We start from the raw sequence: 25,671 nt of genomic DNA, 5'->3' as shown, positions 1-25,671 counted from the left end.
TCCCACATGGCGCAGCAGACCTCTGCTGGCTCACCTACTTCTACCCTCATTAGTGTCTTCTGTCCTTCTGCCTGTTCTGCTCCCTGCTCTGTCTCTGGTGAATTCTCTCACCCTCCCACCCCTCTGGCTGTACCCCAGTGTTTGTATAAATAAATAAATCTTTTAAAAAAAATGTACGTTTTGGGAGGTCCACAGATTCCTGAGATGGCCACTGTAATTCTAAAGTCTCTTTAGTTATTCTGGTCCATTTTATTAAAAAAAAAAAAAAGATGAGAATCAAAATATTTGTACATTTGATAAGCTTGGGGCACGGGGCTGAAGAATTTTTACAATTACAGAAAAGCCAAGAACTTTTCTACAGAATTATACCAAATACTCGCAAACTTCCTAAGATCCACTAATGTAAGACTTAGAGGGGAAAATCTCTAGCAGCTGCATCAAGTGAAGCAAATCTCAAATACGGGTGGGGCACTCAAAGGGGCAGCTGAATTCTATTCTGAGTGGAGCCTTCCCAACTGTGAGGTGCTTACAAGCAGGGAGCCCAGGAGGCTCATGGGGGTTCCTCACCTGTCTGGAGGTGATGAGCAGCAGTCAAGGTTTGTCTCTTCACATCTCGTGTCTGAGACCATAAAGGTCAACAGCAAGCAGACAGCAGCTCAGCAGACAAGCCGAAATGCACTTGCTCGGGAATAGAGAATTGCAGTACGGCATGCAGATTTAGGCAGAAATCAAAAGAGGAACAAAAATCAGGTGGGTTTTTAGAAGGCAAGGAAGGATGAGGTAATGTGTGCAATGATGGTCAGATAAAGGTGTCACAAGGTAAAAACGGTCAGGGCGTCAGGTTTCAAGGTTGACAGGTCTCGGAGGGGTCACAAAGTAAAAATTTATTTTTATCAGCCTTTGCAACAAGGATGTTCTTGTTGACTTCTAGGAAAGCTGGCAGCGTGTCCCAGTCCAGATGTCTGACCCAGTTTAAACAAGCAGTTTTTCTGCAGTGAATGCTTGGCCCCATTTAAAATGATTCCTGTGATATTACTTTTCACAAGAGAAACCCACAAAGTGGGACAGATTCTGGCCTGGGCTTTTTTTCAAATTCCATGCCATGGGAAGGAAGGCGGGAGGGAAAAAGGGAAGGAAAAAGGGGAGGAGGGAAGAGGAGATGGAAGGAAGCAGCAGAGAAGTTTCTTAGATTAAACGATATTCAGGGGATATAACACTGAATTGAAATACGTGAACCGTGATTGGTTAATTAAACTAGAATTCTCTGAAAATAGCTGGGGAAACGTGAATGGACTCTCAAATTTCATATTTTAGATAGAAAGTTGACAATGTGATGATACAGAAAATGTCTATTATTGAGGAATTCTAAGTTGTAATGCTAAAAAAAATTTAGGCGTAAAGTATCATCATGTTTGTAGATTATTTCCAAATGGTTTAGCAAAAAACATATTGGGCCTCCCTGGTGGTGCAGGGGTTAAAGATAGTGCTCTCGAGCTATTGCCAGCCACTGCAGCACAAGCTCAGATCCCCAGCCAGGGAGCTACCCACATGGCACAGCAGACCACTCCCGTCTCGCCTGCTGCTCCCCTCAGCAGTGTATTTCAGTCCGTCTGTTCTCCCCACTCTGTCTCTGGTGAATGCTCTCACCCCCCCACACTCCTGGCCTGTACCCCAGTTCTTGTATGCACAAATAAATCTTTTTTAAAAAGTTGTAGAAATTATATCTGCATGCTGCTTTTAAAATATGTGAAGATAAGTATCTTTTCATTTTTCATTTATTAATGGCCACATTTGCAAATTGTATTATTTTTCCTTTTATAAAAAGTTAGATTTTGTTTTGCCCTCTCGGCTCCCAAGAAGGAACACTTATATGGTAAATGCACGATCATCCACGGCTAGTTTCACTTCTGAAGTTGTCTTTGTAGATTCACTTGCAAACCCTAGAAAAGCATCTTATGGCCATGGGCTTCATGGAACCTCCGACGGGCCCCTCTATTGTTCCTCTTGTTGTGGTGTTTCTTCTTATGGCAAATGTTGCCGTGAACATTTTTCTTGACTTGTTCTCTCATCCACTGCTTAATAATATGACTGTGAGGGCTGACACAGAATCTTCTTTGCTTGATATGAAGGCTGCCAAGAAGGAGGGGAAAACAATCACTGACAGCAAGTACAAGGAAGTAAAAACTTAGTGAATTACGGGCAGTTCGCACTCTTTAACACAGTGTTTTCTTATTTACTGAATCCTAAATCTGAGCACCACGAGGTGGGATCTTTACTGCTGCCCTGTGGTCCACAGACATCAGCAGAAAGTGTTAAAAAAGGAAAGAATTGGAGCAGGGGGAGGGGGCTTATTAGTAGCCAAAGGAGACACCTGGAGCCCTATGTGGCGCTGAAACCAGCACTTCACGGAGTTGCCTCATACATCCTTGTATGATTTGAAGGTGGTAAATGCAGTGGAATTTTGGAAGAGCATTTTATGGTTAGTCCTACCAATGGCTAGATGGGAGGGAGTGTCCAGAGCCCCATACTAGTCCTCTGCCCCATCCTACAGAGAGAGACTTCTGAGAGACTTGGGTTTACATCCCTCTCCTGCCATCACTGGCATGGAGTGAACTATGTGATTGCCTTCTTCACAGCTTTTCTCCTTTGTACCGGGGAGATATTTCATGTCTTCCTCACAACATTGTTGTCAGGAGCCAGACTTGCTGAATACTGATGTATTTCACAGCCAGAATCATGTTTGTGGGAATCTCTACACTTCCGGTTGTACCTTATATCTAAATGAATTGAGAGAGCAAAAATGACAGCAACCCATGCACTTGCTTGAAAAAAGTTATAACCTTGAAACAATCACCTTTTGTTTTTGCTTTGTTTATTGAAAGTATATTTTGGGGCCTCCCCTGGTCGCGCAGGCGGTTGAGCACAGCGCTGGGAATCTGTCCGCAGGCGCTGGCCGGTTCCATCCCTGCCGGCCAGCGAGGGTCCCACATGGCGCGGCAGACCTCTCCTGTCGTGCCCGCTGCTCCCCTCAGCAGTGTATTTCTTCAGTCTGCCTGTTCTGCTCCCCACTCTGTCTTGGGTGAATCCTCTCACCCTCCCACACATCTGGACTGTACCCCGGTTCTTGTATAAATAAATCTTTTTTTAAAAAAAGTATATTTTGCTTAGAAAAGTCACATATATTGTCCTATTACAGAGACAGCTCGATGAAGGGGCATGTTCCCCTCCCCACTTAACGATGGGTGGAGCTTAGGGGCCAGGTGAAGGTGAGGCTGTGTAACATGGAGGGCAGGTGGGCTCCATTGTCTAACCATGGTGTCTCCTTTTGTCCCAGCTTTCTGAGACCTGCTTCAGAACTCCTTTCCCTAGTAGAAGGTGCCTTAGACTTGTGGCAAACTTTTGAGCCTCAGCAGCCCCTACTTTGGGTTGACCCTGTTTGGCTGGGCATTGGCCCAAAAGGGATGGGTAATTTGGGGTGTTTTATTGGGAAACTACTAGTAATATCCTTCTCTCTCTATGTATTCTTGCACACTAACAGTGTGCTTTGCCTTTGTGCATACAATTGCCAGGACTTTTCAGAGCATGCAAGTTTGGGGAGTCTCAGGGTGCCCCTCAATCAGGCTAATAGTCCAGTGATGGAAGGCTTTCAGACCTAACAAACACACAGCTCTGTAGGGTGGGGGGCAGAGGGCTAGTGTGAGGCTCTGGACACTCCCTCCTGCTTAGTCACAGTTTCTCTCTGAGGTTTCAGTTATGGAACGTCAGCTAAGGTCAAATATATTATGTGAGATAAGATATTCTAAGAGAGAAACCAATCTTGCCTACGTTTCATTACAGTATATCATCATAGTTCTATTTATTGTGAGTTATTCTTTACTGGGCCTACTTTATAAGTGAAACCATATCATAAATATGTATTTGTAGGGAAAGGCATCATCTATATAAGGTTCAGTATTTTCTGATTACAGACATTCTCTGGGCATCTTAGAACACATTCCCCATGGAAATGGGGGCCTACTGTACAGTAAGGGTGTGCATTCACTCTGGGGGACCTGGGACAGGAAGACAGAATATTTAATGTCCCCTCCTATATTTAGATGATTATTTGCAAGTTGTGTATGAAGCCAGAGAAAAGATCACTGTAAGTTTAGACCTCCCTGCTGAAGAGGACTCACATGACTGCAGCCAAGTTACAATCCCCATCAGCTCTCTGAATGCGACATATATTCACTCTATCCAGAAGCCTTCTGGAAATATGATGTGAAACCTCCGTGCAACAGCTGGATGCAATGGGAAGTATAGCTAAAAGAAGAAAAGAAAGAAATTATTAAATCTTATTTGTAGACCACAGCCCGCTCTCTTAAAGATTCCGGACATACAGAATGTTAATCCCCTGGAGCAAGGAGCAAACACTAATTGAGGGCTTTGTGTACTTGCAGACCCGAGGCAGGATTGGGGGGGGGGGGAGATAAAAAAATTCAAAGATTCAAGACAAGATAAGAAAAACTGCAAACAATGTGAGTGACCAAATATCCCAAGTGAAGGAAATTAGCAAATTGAGCACAAAAGAAAGGTAATCCTACAGAGGCTGAGTCAGGGACTCAGAGATTTGTTGGGAAATAAGTGCCCTGCAGTCAGTCCTGGCCCTTACACATAGGTGGGCAAGAATCCTCTACCAGTGGAAGCCCTACCCAGCCCTGCTCTCCCCCTAAGCAAACATCTGTGTCCAAGCCAAACATTTCCTTCGGATAGATTTGTCTCTTGAAACCCTTGAGGAAAGGCAAGTGCTTTATCTGTCCAAGCATAAAAATCCCCTTGCGTTTCAAATCTGCATACCTTACTCTGCCAGAATGTTAGGAAATTATCACATGCCCATAAAAATGATTGCTTTGTTTCTCTAATGTGACTTTTTACCAACAAGTCCCGCGGTGATATAAGCTGGGCCCTACCTGGGGGAAGGGAGGAGGTTGGGAAATCAGCTGGCAGGGACCCTTTTCTAGGTTGATCCTCAAATTTTTGACTTTAAATATAGAGTTTTCCTTTCTTCCATACGATGGCAATTATTTCTAAATCCACACCCACACAGTAAAAATGACAGCGACTACCTGAGCTCCTGGAGTAGGTTTGAAAATTTCCCACTGGGATGGATTGGGCTGACTCCTGAAGGATTTGGGTAGTTGGAGGAAAATGGAGACTTGGTCAGACTGCAGGGCAGTACATAGGCAGGGCCCACGCCCTGGCAATTGTAGAAAATGCTGCTAGAAGATAGGAGTGCAGGAGTTTTTTCATTAGTGTTTTCATATTCTTTGGGCATTGTTGGATCATATGGAATCATATGAAATGTGCAGAATAGACAAATCCATAGAGACAAGGCAGGGAATAGGGAGTGACAGCTAACAGCTGCAGGGACGCTTTTGGGGAGATGAAACATGCCAGATTTACAGGTGTTGATGTGCAATTCTGTGAAGATACTAAAAAACCACTGGACTGTACATGTAACAATGAACTTTATGGCATGTGAATAAAATTTCAATTTCTTGAAAGTCCTCTCGGAGAACACTGTGGTCGTCCTTAACCTTATTAATGTATTTATTTCTTTTATTTTTTTTAGATTTATTTATTTATACAAGCAATGGGTACAGTCAGAAGTGCGGGAGGGTGAGAGGATTCACCAGAGCCAGAGCGGGGAACAGAACAGGCAGAGTGAAGAAATACACTGCTGAGGGGAGCAGTGGGCAGCAGGAGAGGTCTGCACGCCATGTGGGACCCTCGCCGGTGGTGGGGGATGGAACCAGCGCTGCAGAGGCTGCGGGCAGCTTGGCAACCCAGTGCTCAACCGCTGCACCACCTGGGAGGCCCTAATGTATTTATTTCTTAAATCTAATTGTTTCTTTAGCTGCATTTTGCTGCTTATTCTACAAGGTTTAGGTTTATTCATGCATGCATCCATTCATTCATCCATCTTACTATATAAGAATCACTGTGTGTGTGTATGGATTCTGACATAGTGAATCACTATGCTGGACACTGGAGGGAGAAAACTGAAGAGTTACTAGCTTCAAAGAGCTAATACAAGGACCACGGCTCTTACTTGTGACCCAAGAGCTATATAACATAAAGCGGACTTTCAGAAGCATCGTGGGAATAAGAATCTTAGTCAAACCGGTGCATTTAGGAATTTGAGTTATCTAAGTGCTGACATCAACTCAAGGAATAGTTTTAAACCAGAAAGCCATTTAGTTAACTGGATTACATTTTTTCAAATATAAAGGTAGGGTGGACTCATCTAGAGATCACTTAAGTCAAAAAACTATCAAAAAGCCAGTAGCATATAACAAGACCACTCATTACTTGTTGGCAGGCATTACTGCCTCCCACGGGGGTGGATTCAGTTCAATTTCACAATAAGCTGCAGATCCTGCTCATGTGTGCCAGGTGCCATTTGAAGAGGGCAGTGGTGAGATTCTTTTATATGACATCGCCCCCTAGAGGTCATCTCCTACAGCCTCCTGTCAGAATATTTCCCCCACCCCTTTTTTTCCCCAAAGGATCAGCAATGGTGATCTAGAATTTCCACACAGGTGAGATTTAGGGGATCCAATAAGTTTGGAAAGTGGGGATTGTGCAGTGTTTCTTCTGCATTTAAGTGTTTTTGTTCAGATAATGTTTACTTGGTTGGAAAGCAAATTGATAAGGGATTAGGGAAGCTAAGCCTTCCCACAAAGAGGACCTTCAGGTGCCACCATTTTGTAAGGCCAGACATCTATGGGAAAGAACCTATTTTTCTTCTAAACTGGAGTTTACAAAAACATACATCTGTCTAATGGAGTAGAGGCTCCTCTGAAGGGAAATATGTGAAAAATTTGAAAATAGAAAATCTTGCAGAGTGAGTTAGATACGGTAGCAGAAGCGAAGGGCACACATGAACAGGATCTGCAGCTTGTGAAGTTGAACTGAATCCACCCCCAGTGCCTTTCCTAGTCCCTCCAGACTTGCCCCTTTGCTTGGGAAAGACTCTACCATGCATCGCCCAAATGCACTGAAATGGTATCTGCAAGTGGCTTAGTTTGCCATTTCTTTATTAGTGAATTACTGATCATTAAAGTTTCCTTTTTAAATTGTCTGATCTCATTTTTGCCAGTTGTTTTCTTTATACAAATTCATTAAATATTTTAGACACTAATCTTTGTTATTAAGAACATTTTCTCCTACTTGGTAGTTTATCTTTTAGCTTTATTTCTCATTTCCTTACAGTTTGCTATTTTTGTTTTACTTAAGTTCTTCTTAGCCAGTCATAAAACTAACATTTTGTTTTAAAATCTTTGTATTTTATCAACAGCCTGCCAGTTCCAGCTCACCATGCCTTGGCAAGTGTAATGAAATTTGAAGGCCAAATTTTCAGCTACTGTGAGTTTTCATTAATTAGGACAGCCTTTTGACCAATTTCCCTTAGATTTAATTTCTTTAACAGTTTTTGGTTAGATTTTCTATACCTTTTCAAATTTATTTTGATATCTTAATTTTCTAAGACCTCCATTTCACCAATAATTTCTAATTTGTCACTGGCGTTCAGAACATGCCATTCTAATATATTGATTATCTTAAGTTAATGCCGCTTAAAAAAAGAGCCTATACGAACAGGGAACACTAACTTTGGGAAAATCTCCCAACGGAAAGGTACACTCCTCTGGCTCCTGGAGGAAAACAGATTTATCACCAGACCCACCTCACCCTCTGGTTGAAAGAAATCTATGCAAACCTGTTAAACTTACCATATCTCCCTAGTCACTTTTCCATGATCAACTGCAAGCTCAAATCTTTATGTCTTGCTATATTTTCACAATTTACTACTTTATCCAACTTAATACATAAGCCTTAGCTCAAACCGCTTCTTTGCATCTTCATTTCCTTAGGAAGGCACCCACTTCAAATAAAACTTAAATAAATCTGTATGCTTTCCTCTTTTTAATCTATCTTTTCTTACAGGAGCTCCAGTAGAGAACATTGATGGGTAGAAGCAAAGATATTTTTCCTCCCCTGCACCAAAAGTTTGAATGGCTTAATCGTAAAGTATCTGTAGCTCAGACTCCTTTTTAATTCTTAGTGTTTGAGGTGGCGGTTCCTTGCAAAGGAAGCCTTTGACAGTTTGGATCTAAATAATATACAAAATATACTTAGAAGTTCACAAATAATTGTTTGTGAACATATATTCATCTCACAGTTTCAGGCAAAAATAAAAAAAAATTCCGGAAAACTGTGAAAATACTGCTTATTATGGTAGAGTACCGGTAAGTGTAGTCCAAGTGCACTTATTTAAAACATACACAGGAGGGCCTCCCTGGTGGTGCACGGGTTTAAGACACAACCTATGAACTATCAGCAGTCACTGCATCACAAGTTCGATGCCTGGCCAGGGAGAAACACACATGGCACAGCAGACCGCTCCTGTCTCACCCGCTGCTCCCCTCAGCAGTGTATTTCAGTCAGTCTGCCTGTTCTGCTCCCCACTCTGTCTGGTGAATCCTCTCACCCCCCGCATCTCTGGCCTGTACCCCAGCTCTTGTATGCATAAATAAATAAATCTTTAAAAATTTTTTTTAAATGAAAGCTAAGACAAGAAGTCAGTCATGAACGAAAAAACGATTTTAAATGAAAATAAAATCCAAACAAGCACTTGGCTACTCATCTCAGTTACCTCACTTGCTTTTCCCTGTTCTCAGCCTGGGGTGTATTCTTCATGAACTGATCCCATTTTATTTTTTCTAAGATTCCTCTAGCTCTATTACAACTTATTGCTTAAATTCTTTTTTTTTTTTTTTTAATAGAGGCATGTTTTTATTTATTAATTTATTATATTTGTTTGTTTTGTTTATACATGCACTGGGTACAGTCAGAAGCGCGGGAAGGTGAGAGAATTCACCAGAGCCAGAGTGGGGAGCAGAGCAGGCAGAAGGACTGAAGTACACTGCTGAGGGGAGCAGCGGGTGGCAGGAGAGATCTGCGCACCATGTGGGATCCTCCTCCGGTGGCCGGGGAGCAGCCGGGGATCGAACCGGCGCCGCCGAGGCCGCGGGCAGCTTCGCAACCCAGCGCTCAACCGCTGCGCCACCGGGGAGGCCCCCTTATTGCTTAAATTCTATTTTTTCTGATGTTGAGAGTGTGACACTAAACTTTTGGTTAAATCTATCCACCTTTGTGTTTTCATAAGCTTTCTTTATTATTATTATTATTTTTTTTTTGCTCATCTCCCCTCTTTGTTGAATTGCTAAACTTTCTACATGCCCTTTATTCACTTTTTCTGAAAATCTAGGTTGGATTAGGGCAAGAAAAAATTTCCTTGGGGAAAAATACCAATATCTCAAGCTTTTTTTTTTTTTTGAGTTTAAATTGTTTGAGTAATTATTTTACTAATTATTTTACTAATGGTTGTCACATCTGTAAATTGCATTAACACCTACATTGTGTCATTGTTAAAGGCACTCTAAATATAAAATTATAGCAGTGTTGTTACTAAGTCAGCTACTACCTTCACTGTCTAAAGGCAATCAGAATAGAGTGGAATTTCAAAATGCATTTGTGCTAATTATTATGTAAATTAATGTTAGATCTTGTAGTTTTTATTAAAATTATAATTTTATTGGGCCTCCTCCGTGGTGCAGTTGGTTGAGCGCCGCGCTGTGAAGCTGTCAGCAGCCTCTGCAGCGCTGGTTCAATTCCTGGCCGGCCAGGGAGATGCTCACATGGCATGGTGGACCTCTCCTGTTGTGCTCGCTGCTCCCCTCAGCAGTGTTTTGGTCCTTCTGCCTCTTCTGCTCCCTGCTCTGGTGAATTCTCTCGCCCTCCAGAGCCTCTGGCATGTATCCCAGTGCTTGGATAAATAAATAAATCTTTAAAAATTAATAAAATTACAATTTTAAATAATTTTATTTGGTTTTATAATTACAGAAGAGATACCCAAGGGGGTTACACCTGGTTTTTTATTTGTATCTCAAGTAACAGTAAAATAATTTAATTTTTTTTTTTAATCAAGAATAAAACAAGAGCCTCTCCTGGTGGCGCAGTGGTTGAGCACTGGGCTGCAAAGCTGCCCGCAGCCTCTGCAGCGCCAGTTCGATCCCTGGCCCTAACCCTGCAGAACTACCTTTAAGCACAAATATCTACTCTTGTAACCCTCCTTAGGGACTCCCCTATGACAAAACAAACAAAAGATGACAAAAGCTGTAAATCCTAAGCAATTACCTGTGTAAAAAGGAGCTATCCAACTCTGAGAAAATGTGTTGTCAGAAGGAAACCAACTTGGTGACTTGGTGAAGTAAAATCTAACTTGCATCTACTTGACACAAGTGGAGCCTTAGTCATAGGGTACAACAGAAATAGCCAGGCCCACAAAACCCTAGATTGTGAATTGAAGTAATCTGGCCCAAGACCACAGAGGAGGGATGATAGGCATGTTTGTAGACTTAGTATATACTGAGTTCTGGGAGCAGCAGCCACGTCAGCATGTGAGGAGCATGATCTGGGTAGGTGCCAAGGCTTTCAATTTTAAGTCAGCTGCTTCCTGGTTTATTCAGAACACTTTGGGAGTGCCAATTACTGATCCATCACATCAAGATGACCATTTAAGATACCACTGAGATAAAGTTAATGCCTGGAAGAACAAAATGTTTTCCCCAAAGTTGGCACAGGCCTTATCTCTGCCCCTCCCTGAGCCTGCAATAATTGCCAAGGTAGAAACCTCCTTCCCTGCACTAGTCAGTATGCTACCCTCCCCACCCCAAATGTTTTTCCCTACTCTCCACCCTGGAGCCTGAATCCCTTGAAGCTTCCCAAGGGCACTGGCGCACACACATCCTGGAAGGGAAGTTTGCTGCAGAAAGCAGGGCTGCTCCTCTCAGCTCCACCCCTGTGCTCAGGCCTATCTCATGGATTTTAATCTGACATCACTTAGTTTCAAGTAGCAAGAGGCTTGGGGTTTCTCAGACAATGTAATTTTCCTCTGGCCTAAACTGGTCTTAACAAAAAGCCCAAAACTAGCCCCCAAAGCTGTTAGGTTTCCGCTCCCTTTCTTAGCATCACCAACTATTTCTTTTCAACAGTTCTGTGTGTACTGTTCCACCCTCTGCAAGGACTCAGGCACATGCAAAATTTGGCCCTAGGTCTGGCAGAGCTTTCCTCACTACCCTCTGCACACTCCCTGCTCTCCTTTGGGAGGTGTGGCAGCTGCTGCTGCTGTGGGTACAGCTGGAAAGCATCCAGCAAGCTGAAGGGTCACACTTGCACCTTGATCATAAAGCTTTCTGACAGCATTTGAGTTGCCAAAATGAAGAATAAAGCCTTTGCAGGTAAACCTTTGCAAAACAGTTAAAACGGATGCTAAAATTTCAATGGTGAATTCTGAGAAATTTATAGAAACATAAAATGACAAATTTGTCATCTTGGTAAGATAGATAAATCAACAGAAATGAAGACGAGATTAACCAGAATTTTCCTTTACTCCATAATATAAGCTCAGTACCATGGTACGCTATGTTGGGGTCCCTTAAACAAGAGACCAGGTAGTTAATATGTCAGAATGTCTCAAAAGGACAGTTAGTTTGCTCCAGCCGTTCTTGCCAGGGAACGTAAACCACCTGTTGATGCCAAAGCTGATTTTTCCAGAGAAGCTTTAAATTCCAACTTGCATGTATGACTGTTATGTATATGAAATCTGTCCTTTAAAAATGTTGGTTCAATCTTTCAAAAAGCAGACAAACTAAACTGATATTTCAGCTCTATTATGGACTTAGAGAATCTATTCAGGGCAAAGCGCAAGAAGGCAAAGGAAGCATCAAATCAAACACTAAGTGCCTATAGTACAATTTCTTCAGTACAGAAAAACTTGCCTGCAGTTCAAATTCAGTTACAATTTCCATTTAAATACTAATAACTTACAACTTAAATTCTTTGATATAACTTAAATGGTTCCATCTGCTTTTTTCCTGCTTCCCTTTGAAAGGTCAGGTTGAAATTTTGAATTTTAGGATCCACAAGGCTGGCTTTGTTCAGAAAATTTGTAACTCATCAAACCCCCTAACCCAGTAGGTGAAGTCTAAAGTTCTTAAAGGAATATGTGCAATTGTGTCTAGACAACTAAGTAGACTAGGGCAAGGTGGGCAAGACAGATGAGTAAAAGACTTTTGGGGCCCTCTCTGGTGGTGCAAGGGATTGAAGGACTTTGAAGCAATCTGCAATTACTGTGGTACAAGTTCAATCCCCGGCCAGGGAGGTGAGCCACATAGTGCAGCAGACCTCTCGTCTTGCCTACTACTCCCCTCAGCAGTGTATTTTGGTCAATCCACCTGTTCTGCTCCCCACTCTGTCTCTGAATCCTCTCACCCCCGACGCCCCACACCTCTGGCCTACACCCCAGTTCTTGCATAAATAAATCTTAAAAAAAAAACTTTCCGGGCCTCCCCGGTGGCGCAGCGGTTGAGCGCTGGGTTGCGAAGCTGCCCGCGGCCTCTGCGGCGCCGGTTCGATCCCCGGCTGCTCACCAGCCACCGGAGGAGGATCCCACATGGTGCGCAGACCTCTCCTGCCACCCGCTGCTCCCCTCAGCAGTGTACTTCAGTCCTTCTGCCTGCTCTGCTCCCCGCTCTGGCTCTGGTGAATTCTCTCACCCTCCCGCGCTTCTGACTGTACCCAGTGCATGTATAAACAAAACAAACAAATATAATAAATAAATAAATAAAAACATGCCTCTATTAAAAAAAAAAAAAAAAAAAAAAAAAAAAACTTTCCTCCAAGTTCTATCTGGAAATTTGTTATCAGAAAAGCAACACCTCAAAGCTGCCTGGTGAGGAAGGATCTGATCCTGTGGTAGCAATTATTAATATTCCTGTTGAAATGAGGTTCCTTCCTGGGAATTTTTGCTTGGAGATCAAGAATTTAAACCTATGCCATCCTCCCATAGATAACTGGTAATCCCTGAGATTGAATTTTCTGCCCCAACTTGCTAGCAGCACCACACTCCTAGCACCAATTTGGGAGGAACCCCCTTCTTCAGCTAGAGATTGACAGGCCTGCACCCACACTCACCTTCAGAGGTGTGAAGGGCCATGCAGGCAGCCAAGGCCAAGAGCACAAGTCCCATCTGCTGCATTTCTGCCTGTCAGTAGCACGGCAGGTGAGACAGTAAGATCAGGAAATGAGGCTTCGGGTGTCCTTGGAGACAGAGAAAGAACTCCCAGGAAAAATAAGCCAGAAGCCCCGCCCCGGGAGGTGGTGGGGTTCTTATTTCTCCTGTTTGTTTCCTTAAAATCAGGCTACTGTTTAAGACTAGATGTGTGTCCAGCCACAGGCATGTCTGTGGTGATCTGGCAACTGGGGAGGCTGCTGGGACTGTGTCTTTGCACCAGAATCACTGGGGGGGAAAAATGAAAAAATAAATAGCACCTACACAAATTCTTCCCCAGACCTAGAAATCAGAATTTTGGGGTGGAGGACCAGTAATTTGAGTTTGAAGAAAACCCCCTTGTAATTCAGAGACACCCCAAATGAGAACCATGGCATATAGGAATCAAAATTTTTAAGTGACTTGATTAAACTAGGAGTTTCTGGGGACAAGGGTGACAAGCCATAAAAATTATCACCTGATAGAGTGATCTGGTCTTGGTTTGCAGCTAGGTTGTTTCCCTGTGCAGCTGTTTGTCAATTTAGGGGAAAGAAAAGAAGGTAGAGAGGCTGCTTTCCTCTAGGCTCTACACACAGGTATCAGGAGGCCCAGATTCTTGTCTGGCTTTGTTGCTAATCAGCTTTGTAAATAAGACCATGGGTGTAAGTGGACTCAGATTCTCCTTTCCTACTAACTGTTGCGTAATCTCAGAAAAGGTACTTAACATTTCTGTGAATGAGTCAAGCTGGATGACCACCAGCTTTCCCTGCAACTTCAGTGTCCCATAGGGCAGGCTCTGGGCCACATGTAGCCCCTGAGCATTTGACTGTGCTAGTCCAAAATCAGACGTGCTGTACATGTAAAATATACACTGGAGAGTTCAAAGGCTTAGTACAAGAAATGATGACCGCTTGTTACTCATTTTCATATTGATATGCTGAAATGATAATATTTGCATATACTGAGTTAATAAGATACAGTGTTAAAATCAATTTCATCTGCTTTTTGCCTATTAATGTGACTACTTAGAAATTTTTAAATTACATATGTAGCTTATAATTTACAGTGGTCAATGCTTATAAGGTCAGCTCAAGAGGACAGAATTGTGCCTCTTACTGTCAAGCTGTAGAAATGAACCAAACTCCAACTTCTCAATCAAGAACTGATGTTCTAGGGGCTCCCTGGTGGTGCAGGGGTTAAAGACACAGCACTTTCAAACTATTGCCCGCCACTGTAGCAAGAGTTAGATCCCCAGCCGGCCAGGGAGCAAGCTACATGGCGCAGCAGACCTGTTCTGTCTCACCCCCTGGTCCCCTCAGCAATGTATTTCAGTAGATCTGCTGTTCTTCTCCCCACTCTGTCACCACCCCCACACATCTGTCTATTCCCCAGCTTTTGTATGCATAAGTAAATAAATCTTTAAAAAATTTCAATATTGGAATTGATACTACAGATACAAACACATGTAAGAATGATGTAGGTATAAGAATTATTGTCGTTCTATTTTTTTTTTTAATAGAGGCATGTTTTTATTTATTTATTTATCTGTTTGTTTTTGTTTACACATGCACTGGGTACAGTCAGAAGCGCGGGAGGGTGAGAGAATTCACCAGAGCCAGAGCGGGGAGCAGAGCAGGCAGAAGGACCTAAGAACACTGCTGAGGGGAGCAGCGGGCGGCAGGAGAGGTCTGCGCGCCATGTGGGACCCTCCTCCAGTGGCCGGGGAGCAGCCGGGGATCGAACCGGCGCTGCAGAGGCCGCAGGCAGCTTCGCAACCCAGTGCTCAACTGCTGCGCCACCGGGGAGGCCCTGTCGTTCTATTTTTAATAGCAAAAATTAACAACCACATATCTATCAATAGGGTACTAGACAAAGACATTATGGTACCCACAGAATGAACTACAATGCAGCAATATTTATATAATGTAAGAAAATACCTCTGGTCTGTGAGTAAAAACACAGAACAAGGTGCAAAGCAAATATATAGTCTTAACCTTCTTACCTTTCTGTTTACCTTGGCACACCTGATGCCCAACCCCATTACATATTTAATTAGAGTGTAATAAAATAGCAGCTCTGAGGACCCAGGCTGGCTCTCTTAATATTCAGCTCAGCTGCAAAATGTTCTATCTTGTTTCTAAAGAACAGATTTTTTAAAAATCACACACACTTCCTTATCACTCACTCACTCATGCTCTTGGCCCTTATAGTCTTTCATGTGTAGATATGCATGTAAATGCCTATAAAAGATTTCTAGAATGAAAAGCAAGTTATTAGTGGTTGCCTCTGAAGAGGGTGAAGGTCTAGGGTGAAAAATCTCCTTTTCACTGTCTGTACTTTTTTATGATTTGAATTTTTACTAACTCTATCCATTTTTCCACTGTGGAATAATAAATTAATCTAAACTTAGTGACATAAAACATCTATTTCTAGCTCACAGCTTCTGCAGGTCAGGAGTGAAAGATGATTTACCTGGGTTCTCTGCTCAGGATCTGATTGGTGGCATCCAAAGTGTGAGCCAGGGGCTGCGAGTCACCTGAGAGTGGGGCTTCCCTTTGAGGCCAGCACAAGAGTCTCTGCTCTTGTTTAAAGAGCTCACCTGATTAAGGCAAGTCCCCCTAGGATAACCTCCCTTTGGATTCACTTAAAGTTGATTTTAGGGACTTTAATTGCTTCTGCAAAATTCTTTCACCTTTACCATATTCCATTGGCCAGAAGCTGATCATGGGTTCCAGCAGCACTCAACGTGAGGGCATCATACAATAGCTTGAGTACCAGGACACGGGCCACCAGGGTCGCCTTAAGTCTGCCTACCCTACCAGTCTCCCAACTGTGCACACCACCACAATATCATCTAATACTCCACTAGAGCTTGTTTCATTTATTTGCATATATTAAGTCACTTAATGGTCAACCCTACAAAGTAGATACTCTTTATTCCCTACATTTTATGGATAAGAAAACAGGAGCATAAGTTTAAGTCATTCATCCAGGGTCGTAGAGCTTCTAAGTATGGGGGCTAGCACTGGAACCCAAGCAGTCTCTGTTCAGATGTGTGTTTTCCGTTACCCCTCTAAGCATAAGTTTTCAAATGCAGTGATGAAAAGGAAAATCTAAGTGTTCCAGTGTTTTGCAGTTTGCAGTGCCTAAGACTATCACAGTTTTGTCAACAATTGTGACTTAAACAACACAGATTTTGCTCCCAGTCTGCACTTTGGGCAGAGAGTACTTGTGTCTGCTCCACTCAGCACTATGTGGAGTAGTTCGAGGGCTGGGTTCTCCCTCACCCCCATGTCTGGCAGTTGCTGCTAGGGACCTTAGTTGCTCAGTGGCTGCCAGCTGGGGCCCTCTGGTGCTCTTTACAAGGGCCTGTCCATGTGACTCATCTGCCTTCCTCACAGCGTGGTGCCTGGGTTCCCAGGGCAAGTATCCATGAGTGAGAAAGAAAGTTAGAAGCTACTAAGACATTTGTCTTGTTTTAAACCACTGAGTTTAGGCCTCCCTGGTGGTGCAGCAGGTTGAGCGCCGCGCTGTGAAGCTGTCCACAGCTTTTGCAGCGCGGGTTCGATCCTGGCCAGACGCGAGGATCCCACATGGCGCAGCAGGCCTCTCCTGTCTTTCCCGCTGCTCCCCTCAGCTGTGTATTTCGGTCCTTCTGCTTGTTCTGCTCCCTAATCTGCCTCTGGTGGGTCCTCTCACCCTCCCACGCCTCGGGCCTGTACCCCAGCTCTTGTATAAAAATAAAATCTTAAAAAAATAAAAATAAGCCACTGAGTGTATTATAATGTGTTACTGCAGCAAAAAGAGAAGTAATTCTGGGTATGTATCCCCACCCTTGGTCCAAAGAGACCAAGGAGGCAGATTCCCATCTCTCTTCCATACTTTCTTCTTTCTCCCCTTTCCAAGATCCCCTGAGGTTTATTTTACTGGTGTAGGCCAGAGGTGGGGGTGGTGAGAGGATTCACCAGAGACAGAGTGGGGAGCAGAACCTGTGAATTTACTGAAATGCACTAAGGGGAACAGCATAGAGTCTCCTGTGCCATATCTCCCTGCCCGGGAATCAAACTCAGGCAGTAGAGGTGATCATCCCTAGGATACCAGGGAGGGCCCCCCGCCCAGGTTTATTTTAATCCCATCTCACTTGGACGGCACAAGGAGATGGGAGAACTGCAGAGTGACTTGCTTGGGTCCCACACCCGAGGAATGGTCGAGCCCTTTCCCAAAGGGTTGGCCTGGGTCCAGTGTTCCTCTTTGTGAGTCTTGATCAAGAGCAGTCCAGAGTCAATCACTTTAGATTCTAGAGAAACACCAGAACATCAGCTGGCCAAGGACCCAGGCCTCAAACTGAGAGACTATTGTTCAGACTCTGGACAATCAGGCGTGGAGGTCCAGGAAGAGGAAAGCATGGTGTTTACACACAGCTGTCCAAGAGGAGCAGGCCTCCGCAGTACACAAAGTGATCCTTATGGCACCGTCTCTTATGACTGCTTTATAAAGCTCCAACCACTCCAACCACTTGTGTGAAATCACTGAGGGTAGTGAGGTATGACCACGGCCAAGATACATTACACTTGCCTGAGGTCTGCTCTGCAACCACTCTCCCACAGTTTATCGTGGATTTGGCATCACCCAGATATTTAGGGAACATCTTCCCTCTGTCTTACACTTTATGTGCATGATATTAACATCACTGATGGGAATCTGGAAGGTGATCTAATCAAGTCAAATGAATATTGAATGCTTTCTTTGATAGCTCATGCAGATGTCCGAAAAGAACAGGGTAAATGCTGGCATTCCCCTCCTGTTCAGGCAATTAAAGGGCTGAGGGGACTGGAATGCTGTCCAGCATTAACATTAATGCTTCTGGGTATGCAAACTAAATAACTCCTTGCAGAGCCAGTCGAAAGGTTACAGCCTTAGAAGTCCTTTAACTATTATCATTCTTGCCAGGAAGTAAAGAATGCCAAGAGGTAATGCCTTGGATTTATGCAAAGGGTAAGGTGACTGTGGAGACTGCTCTTTAACAAGCGTTCTCAGATCCCTGGAATATTATCAACCTCCTGGCTCGCAGCTGGATCTAATGAGTCTTACAATATTGCTGCAGTCTGATAAAAATAACAAATTATAGTAATAATCATAGCAAAATGGGTCTAATGGAGATGCAGGATCCAGGGTGGAAACAAGGGGCCTGGCAACAGCTTGCTAGTCCATTAGGACAATTAGTGCCAGAGTCCACTGTGTGACCCTCTTGGGACAGAGACTATCAGGCCTCACCTGCACCACTGCCTTAAAATTATACTTATAGAAAAGTGGAAATACCTTTATTTCATATAAAAGTATACATACCTGTTATGTAATACATAGAGTAAAAGCAAGTTCCTCATAGCCCTGCCATTCCAGAGATGACCACTGTTCACCGCTTGGTAACGAGGCTTCAAGACTGTTCTCTACACATACACTCATGCATGTGCCTACTTGTAGAAATGGAGTCGTACTGTTCTATTATTGGTTTTTATTTTAAAATATTACACAGATATTTTTTTATATCATTACCCAGGTCTACGCCATCCATTTAAATGACTAGCCATTAGTATCCCATTGTTTGTATAATAATTTACAGCACTGATTTTCTAAAGACTTTTAGATGGTCAGGTGCCTTTTTTTTTTTTTTTTTTGCCATTTTAAGCAACCAACAGAAATCTTTCATCTCTGTATACTTACCTCCTTGGTTCTTTTGAATAAATCCTTAGAATTGGAACTTCTGGGTAAGATGGCTTATACTTCTAAAACACATAAATTCTCTCTGGCCAGGAAGTATGAATGTATCATCCCTAGAGCAATGCCCGTTTCCTTACACTTCCTGTCAGCACTATTATCAATGTTTCTATAATTTGCCAAACTGGGAATCAAAAAACTCACTGTTATTTTATTTTACATTTTAATTAAATGTATTGGGATTTACATTTAAATAGATATTTCTGAGACAAAATTACATACTCATAATAATTTACAACAATTAGACATAAGCATCTCTTGATGTGAGATAAAAGGTACCCTATAACAAAAAACCCATAAATTCATAATAATACTAGATTAATATGAACTTCTTATCGTGCCTACAGACCCCTTAGATTAAGATCCAGCATGTGTTTTATCACATGAAACAGATATTTAAAATATGCAAACAATTTGTGAAAAAATGTGGCAAATAGCTTAAGGCAGCAACTTATCAGAATGAGAGATTTTCAAGAACATTGCTGAGGAATGTGGGATCTGAGATCGAGAGCGCTCAACTGCGCAGGCAAATAGTCTTAAGGCTGAGCAAATTTATCAATGTGGAATGGTTTGTGAGCTGTCCTGCCTCAAGGCGAAAGATAAAGACAGTTCTGAGATCCTCTGACATTACTGTTTTGTGTTTGAGTTGCAAATGAGATGAGAAAAATCAAGAGATAAGAAAGAAAGTTTCTTAAGGGCTATAGATTTTAGAACCCTATAAGCCAAATTTAGGTCAATATTTTCTTTCTTTTTTCAAGGTCATAATTTGAGCCCAGAGAAGAAACCAAACAGAAACTTACCTGCACATTTGATCTTCAGCAGATATTACATTTCAGTTAGCACATCAGGGATCATATAACATGGCAGACGTTATTTTGCTGCTTCCCCCAGCACGCTGGTAAAACACCATTTCATTCCTCTTTGTGCTCCCCTCCTACCCATGAATGTACAAACATCCAGACATAGTTGTACAGATACTGGAAAACACAAACACACAAAGCAGGGGGCACTGCCCACCAATTTCTGCACCAGGGAAGAAAACACTCCTTTCTCCCCTGCTCTACTTTCAGTAGGAATTCATCCTTTGAATGGTAACTCTCCTAAATTTGGTTTGTGTACCTACAGGAGGTTGGTCCTCAGCCTCTGAGAAACAGTCACTGCTTTCCTTTGCACCTGTCTTTTGCATCATTTCACGTAAGGCAAAAACCCAGCTTCTCCTGTTTTCATGTCCTGAGTGTGTGGGTTTGTAACCAGGAAGACTGTTCCCCAGGCTTTCTCTGATCAGGGGTTGCAGGGTGTCCGACTTGAGTCAGCTGGCTAGCAGTGATGAGTGGCATGCTGTGCAACCACATCAACTCTCAGGGGGGTTGTATTAATAAGGGGTTCCAATCTGTCGGAGCTCTTTCCTTTATTGCCTTGTTTGTGCTGGGAAAACCTCTATCCCAACAGGACCTTCCCAGGAACACAGATTAGTGGATCCATGATTTAGATGTCTTACTTCCGTGGAAGATAGGAGATTTTTTATAACCACTGTTACAACAAAGTCTTTGCTTACTTAAGCTATCTCTGGGATTAGGTATAGACTTTGAGAGGGCTCTATCTTTTGCACCCAATTGGGGATGCCACTTGCTTTCAAAGTTAAGCCATAAAAGGCTGATTTGTTTTAATACATAAAAAGACATATTGGTTTGGAGTCATATTGAAATAGTTTGCTTTTGAAGATTACAACTTTTGTCTTTGAGAGTATTTTAGAGTTCTTATCCTAAGTAAATGTCTTCTTAGTATTCCTGGGAACATCAGATGGGTGGGGGAGAAAAAGATGGGGAGAATGCCTTGACTGATCTGAGAAAAAAATCAATGCCTTTAACAAGATCAGGAAGTAGAGATGAGATTTAGAACAAAATTTGAGAAATACAAAAGGCCCTCAAATAGGAATGAGTTCATTATACACTGAGAACAGGAACGCACTTTGGCAAAGGTCTAAAAATGCACAGGCCTTCTCTTGCTAAGTCCTTTTTGGATTTATTTTGGTTCCCATTAAAAAGAAATCACTTGAGGGCCTTCCTGGTGGCGCAAGGGGTTAAGCATCAGCACAGTGAAGCAATCTGCAGCTACTACAGGAGTTCGATCCCCAGCCGGGGAGGTGACCCACATGGCACAGCAGACTTTTCCTGTCTCACCCACTGCCCCCTCAGCAGTATATTTTAGTCAATCTGACTGTTCTGCTCTCCACTCTGTCTCTGGTGAATCCTCTCACCTCCCAGCATCTCTAGCCTATTCCCCAGTTCTTGTGTGCATAAATAAATCTTTAAAAAAAGAAAAAAGAAAAAAAAATCACTGGACTGAACTGCAAATAAGAATAAAAGGGAATGCAAATAGTAATTACCCTAGAATTTTGATAATAGGCAAATATGCCCTGAATTCCTTTAGAGAAAACCTACATCCTTTCTCAGTTCCTTGGAGATGTAAATTTTATCATGTTTTTGCAATGTAGACATATAAGAAGACAATTCTTGGCTAAAGCAACTCTTGAGACTGAGTGGGAAATAAAGGAAAAAGTTTTGTTTTGGTTTACTTTTTAAATAAACTGCTGTGACTGTTCTCTTGCCGAAAAGTCAGTTCACAGCCTCCACAAGACAGCCTTTCAAGGGCAAATACAAACTTTATAGCTCTTCAGGAAGATTAGCAAAAAGCTTTAGCTAAGTGGATAAACCACTTTTTTCATCTGTCAGAAACACAACCTATATTGAACTGGTTTTTAATGAATCTCCTATTATTGGACCTGATGCATGGTCATTTTTTGAATGAAAGCTTTAAGTTCTCTGTCGACCAGATATGTTGAAGTATGCATATGGATGTATGTTAAATGTGGTATGTTTCTACCTCAGAATGGTCTTATTAAAGCCGAACTTGCAAAAGAGATCTATTAAATGGGCTTAGAGATGAAAGTGCTTATTAAAGACTAGTCAAACAAGCTTGTGTTATCTCTACCGGATGTTTAAGAGTATTGAAAAAGTATCTCAGAGATGAGTAATGTCACCTTCTGTTTACTGTGGATGACAGAGGTGATGGTATGAAGAGAGGAATAAAGTGGTATGAGGTCAGTGGTATGAAGAAGAGAGGAATCAAAGTCCAGATTTCAGACAAGTCATCTGATGACTAAGAATGAAATTAAGGGTTGGAATAAAAGGAAAAAAAGATTCAATTGCTCAAAGTGTCAAAGAAGGTACAAGTGAGTCTTAGAGGGTAGTCTATGAGGGTGAGGAGGATTTGTAGTGAGCTACAGAATGTATCAAATGAATATTTGATATGATGACTAAAGGGTTAGCTGTGCTAGTGGTGAACAAGAACCACAACAGCCCTTATTATTCCCTTACTCTTCTGTTGCTAAAATGGGAAAAACTAAGAAATATCCCACCGGCAATAAGAAAAGGAGTCAGGGGCATCTGTTTGATTGGGCGAGGCAGAAGCTTTGCTGCTGCCCAGGAGAAGAAAGATCTAAATTAAAGGAAGGAGGTGAGGATAAATGGGAGTTGTAACCCATAAACAACAGTGGTTTTCAGTTCACCACTGAAGAATACAAGGCTTGGGGAGGAATAGAAAATGGCCTGGTGGAAGTTTTCCTGAATAGTCAGCATAAGGAATATGACTCAAGAAAACAAGATTTGGAGGTCAGATCAGTGAAACAGGAAAGCGAGAAACACTAAGTGAATGGAGGACACCTGGAGGATGGGAGCAAACACACAAGCAAACAAGATACAATCCAGTTTTCCATGTAATGTTGAAGTGACACAACCTCAGGGGCAGGAACTAAACGGCTGAATAGGAGGCTGGTTGCTGTGTTTCCAGAGTTGCAACCACAGCTTTCAGAGATCATTCAGAGAACAAGGAACATTTGTGATGGTACAGGCAAGAACAAAAATAAACCCACAATAAAAATTGAGGATAGTTGAAGCAAGGAGTCATGGTCAAAGTAAATTCCCATTTTAATAAAGACAGTTAAGACAAGCCCCAATGCCAGTGTGACCGTCATAAATAAAGCTCTGTATTTTATTTTATTTTTTTTAAGATTTATTTATTAATACAAGCACTGGGTACAGTCAGAAGCGCAGGTGACAGAATCCACCAGAGCCAGAGCGGGGAGCAGAACAGGCAGAAGGACCGAAGGACACTGCTGAGGGGAGCAGCGGGCAGCAGGAGAGGTCTGTGCGCCATGTGGGACCCTCCTCCGGTGGCCGGGGAGCAGACGGGGATCCAGCAGGTGCTGCAGAGGCTGCGGGCAGCTTCGCAACCCAGTGCTCAACCGCTGCGCCACTGGGGAGGCCCAAAGCTCTGTATTTTAATGAAATCCCTTTTTTAATATGGAGAAAGAAAAAAGTAGAATTTTATGATTTAGTCAGAAAGTTACACAGGATATTTATTGTTGAGGATTTCTGAAATCAGATGCTTTTAAGTCTCTACGCTAATCAAAATCAACCCCTTATATAATACTATTACACCAACCAAACTGACACAATAATTCCTCTCAGAAGGTAATAACAGTCTGTAAAATATAACAGATTGCAACCAACTGGCAAAGAACAAACAAAAAAACTAAAGAGCTTGAATCTTCATAATAATTTATATAATTCTGTTTAACTTAATAAATAAAAAAATTGACTTTGGATAAGGCATTGCTTTATCATTTCTCAGAGAATAAGGCACACGATCACTAGCATTTCAAATCACAAATCTGAAGACAGCAGATGGTCAGATGCTACGAAAAAAAAGCAGGTACCTCCGGGCCACTGATTTTTATATCAAAGTAACATTAAACTGCACACATGTAAAGTTTATAGCAGCAAAGTTCTTCTCTAACAAAGGTTACTCATTTTAACAGAAAATCAACCTCAAAGAACAAAGGAAAAAAGCAAATTACCTAAAACTGTTCTATTTTGAAAAAAGTTTGTCTCCAAGTACTAAGCAGATTTTTAAAACTGATTTGGCTGGCATAACACTTCAGGATAGTGTACAAACCGACAGCAACTAGAACCATTTTAATGGCACATTCAGCAGTTTACATTTAAAGTGACATTCCTGGTAAGGCCTTTTTGTGTGAATGCATTCATGGTTATCTTGGTATGACCAAGTATCAACATTTTGTTAATGCTAAATTTTAACACATATTTGGTTAAATTTCATTGTTTTGCAACTGTTAAAACCCTAGTACATGAGACTCTTGGACAAGATATTGAAAAAAAATAATATTTCAATGAGCTGTCACTGTAGCTAACAAATCACAACAATTATTTCCTAAAGTGATTTCTAAGACAATAAACTAGATCTAATGCTACTGTCTTTTATGAATATTATGATTTTTCACAAGTGCTCTGAAGCAGATTCTGTCAGTAATCACAACTCACTAAAGCATTTTGCAAATTAAATTTTAGTCAGGATCAACATATAACAATTGAATGTTAGTATTCACTGTATCTCTGACTCAAGACCTCCTTTATTTTGGCATTTTCACTATTTCAATATCTAAAGAAAATATGAATCCAAATATGGTAATCTTCCACAAACTAGTCACCTTAAAATTTGGTTCCTTTCAGTCGGGAAGTGGGTGCCTTAAAGTTGTAATTCCAGAAAACTTAGATATTAATCTAATAATTATCAGTAGGGCCAGAGAAAGAAAACAACAAATGTATAGCACAGCACAGGTGAAGGCCTAATACTGCACTAGAGCATTACACAACAGAAGAATTATAACAAACAATTTAAAAAACTGTACATGCCTCCTGAGCGAGAGGATTCAGGAATTATAATTACTATAAGTTCCAAGTTTTTTTTTTTTTAGTAAAGTGAGTGTCAGCAACCCTTAATTATCATTGTCTGAAGCATCTGCTTCTCTTAAGTCACATGGTTACCTCAGACATCGATAAGAATCCCATGTTTTGAAGACATCATTTGTCTGGTCCCTGTTAAATACATAACAAATGAACAGATGTGAGGTAAAGATGAAGTCATGGTTACATAAAGCCAGAATGGCAAAGGAGAGGTTTTTCCAAAGGGACAGATCCACAAGCCATGACGAATTCCATCTCGGATATGGTGTGAGGTCCAGGATATAAATAACATCCAGGGGAGAAAGCACCATGAGTCTTTGAGCTTGAGCAGGTGCATAGTGAACTTCAGGGTCAGAGCCACAACGGGTATCACTGTAGAACAGTGAAGGAAAGGTCTTCGGGGAAGAGTCAAGGCGGCCTGAGGAGGGAAGAGAAGCTCGCATCACTTCTCAGCAAAAACAAAATTTTATGGATAGTTCTTAACATTGTAAAATAGTTTCCAGTAGTCTGTTGGGAGTGCAAGGGAAGTATATTCTGTGCCACCTCCAAACGCATGCATTAAATCTTTGGGTATCAGGGCCTCCCCGGTGGCGCAGTGGTTGAGCGCTGGGTTGCAAAGTTGCCCGCAGCCTCTGCAGCGCTGGTTCGATCCCCAGCTGCCTGGCGAGGGTCCCACATGGCGCGCAGACCTCTCCTACCACCCACTGCTCCCCTCAGCAGTATACTTTGTCACTCTGCCTGTTCTACTCCCCTCTGGCTCTGGTGAATTCTCTCACCCTCCCGCGCTTCTGACTGTACCCAGTGCTTGTATAAATAAATAAATAAATCTTTAAAAAAAATCTTTTCGGTATCAGGCAAGAAGATAAAAAAGTAGGATATTCTCTGCATTAAGTGAAATCAAAGCCTCAAGTATTATTC

General features: G+C 42.1%; 2 protein-coding genes across 2 annotated transcripts; both read right to left on the bottom strand.

The window, feature by feature from the left end:
- Nucleotides 1–1,770: 1,770 nt before the first annotated feature.
- LOC119256664 (C-C motif chemokine 28-like) lies at nucleotides 1,771–13,195 on the bottom strand. Its single transcript, XM_037524435.2, has 3 exons — nucleotides 13,078–13,195; nucleotides 4,176–4,302; nucleotides 1,771–2,130 (listed from the first exon to the last, which is right to left on the bottom strand). Exons 1-3 carry the CDS (start codon nucleotides 13,139–13,141, stop codon nucleotides 1,941–1,943), a joined length of 381 nt encoding a protein of 126 aa, XP_037380332.1. The 5' UTR covers nucleotides 13,142–13,195; the 3' UTR covers nucleotides 1,771–1,940.
- Nucleotides 13,196–24,689: 11,494 nt separating this feature from the next.
- On the bottom strand, nucleotides 24,690–25,171 carry LOC119256665 (transmembrane protein 267-like; the record flags this gene model as incomplete). The annotated part of the gene is made up of 1 exon (XM_037524437.2): nucleotides 24,690–25,171. A coding segment is annotated over one exon (336 nt), but the record flags the coding sequence as incomplete, so codon positions are not given.
- Nucleotides 25,172–25,671: the final 500 nt, after the last annotated feature.

This window comes from Talpa occidentalis, unplaced genomic scaffold (assembly GCF_014898055.3).
Source record: "Talpa occidentalis isolate TD23 unplaced genomic scaffold, MPIMG_talOcc4v2.1 talOcc4.367, whole genome shotgun sequence".
NCBI lineage: Eukaryota > Metazoa > Chordata > Mammalia > Eulipotyphla > Talpidae > Talpa > Talpa occidentalis.
This window is presented reverse-complemented; position numbering and strand designations above follow the sequence as displayed.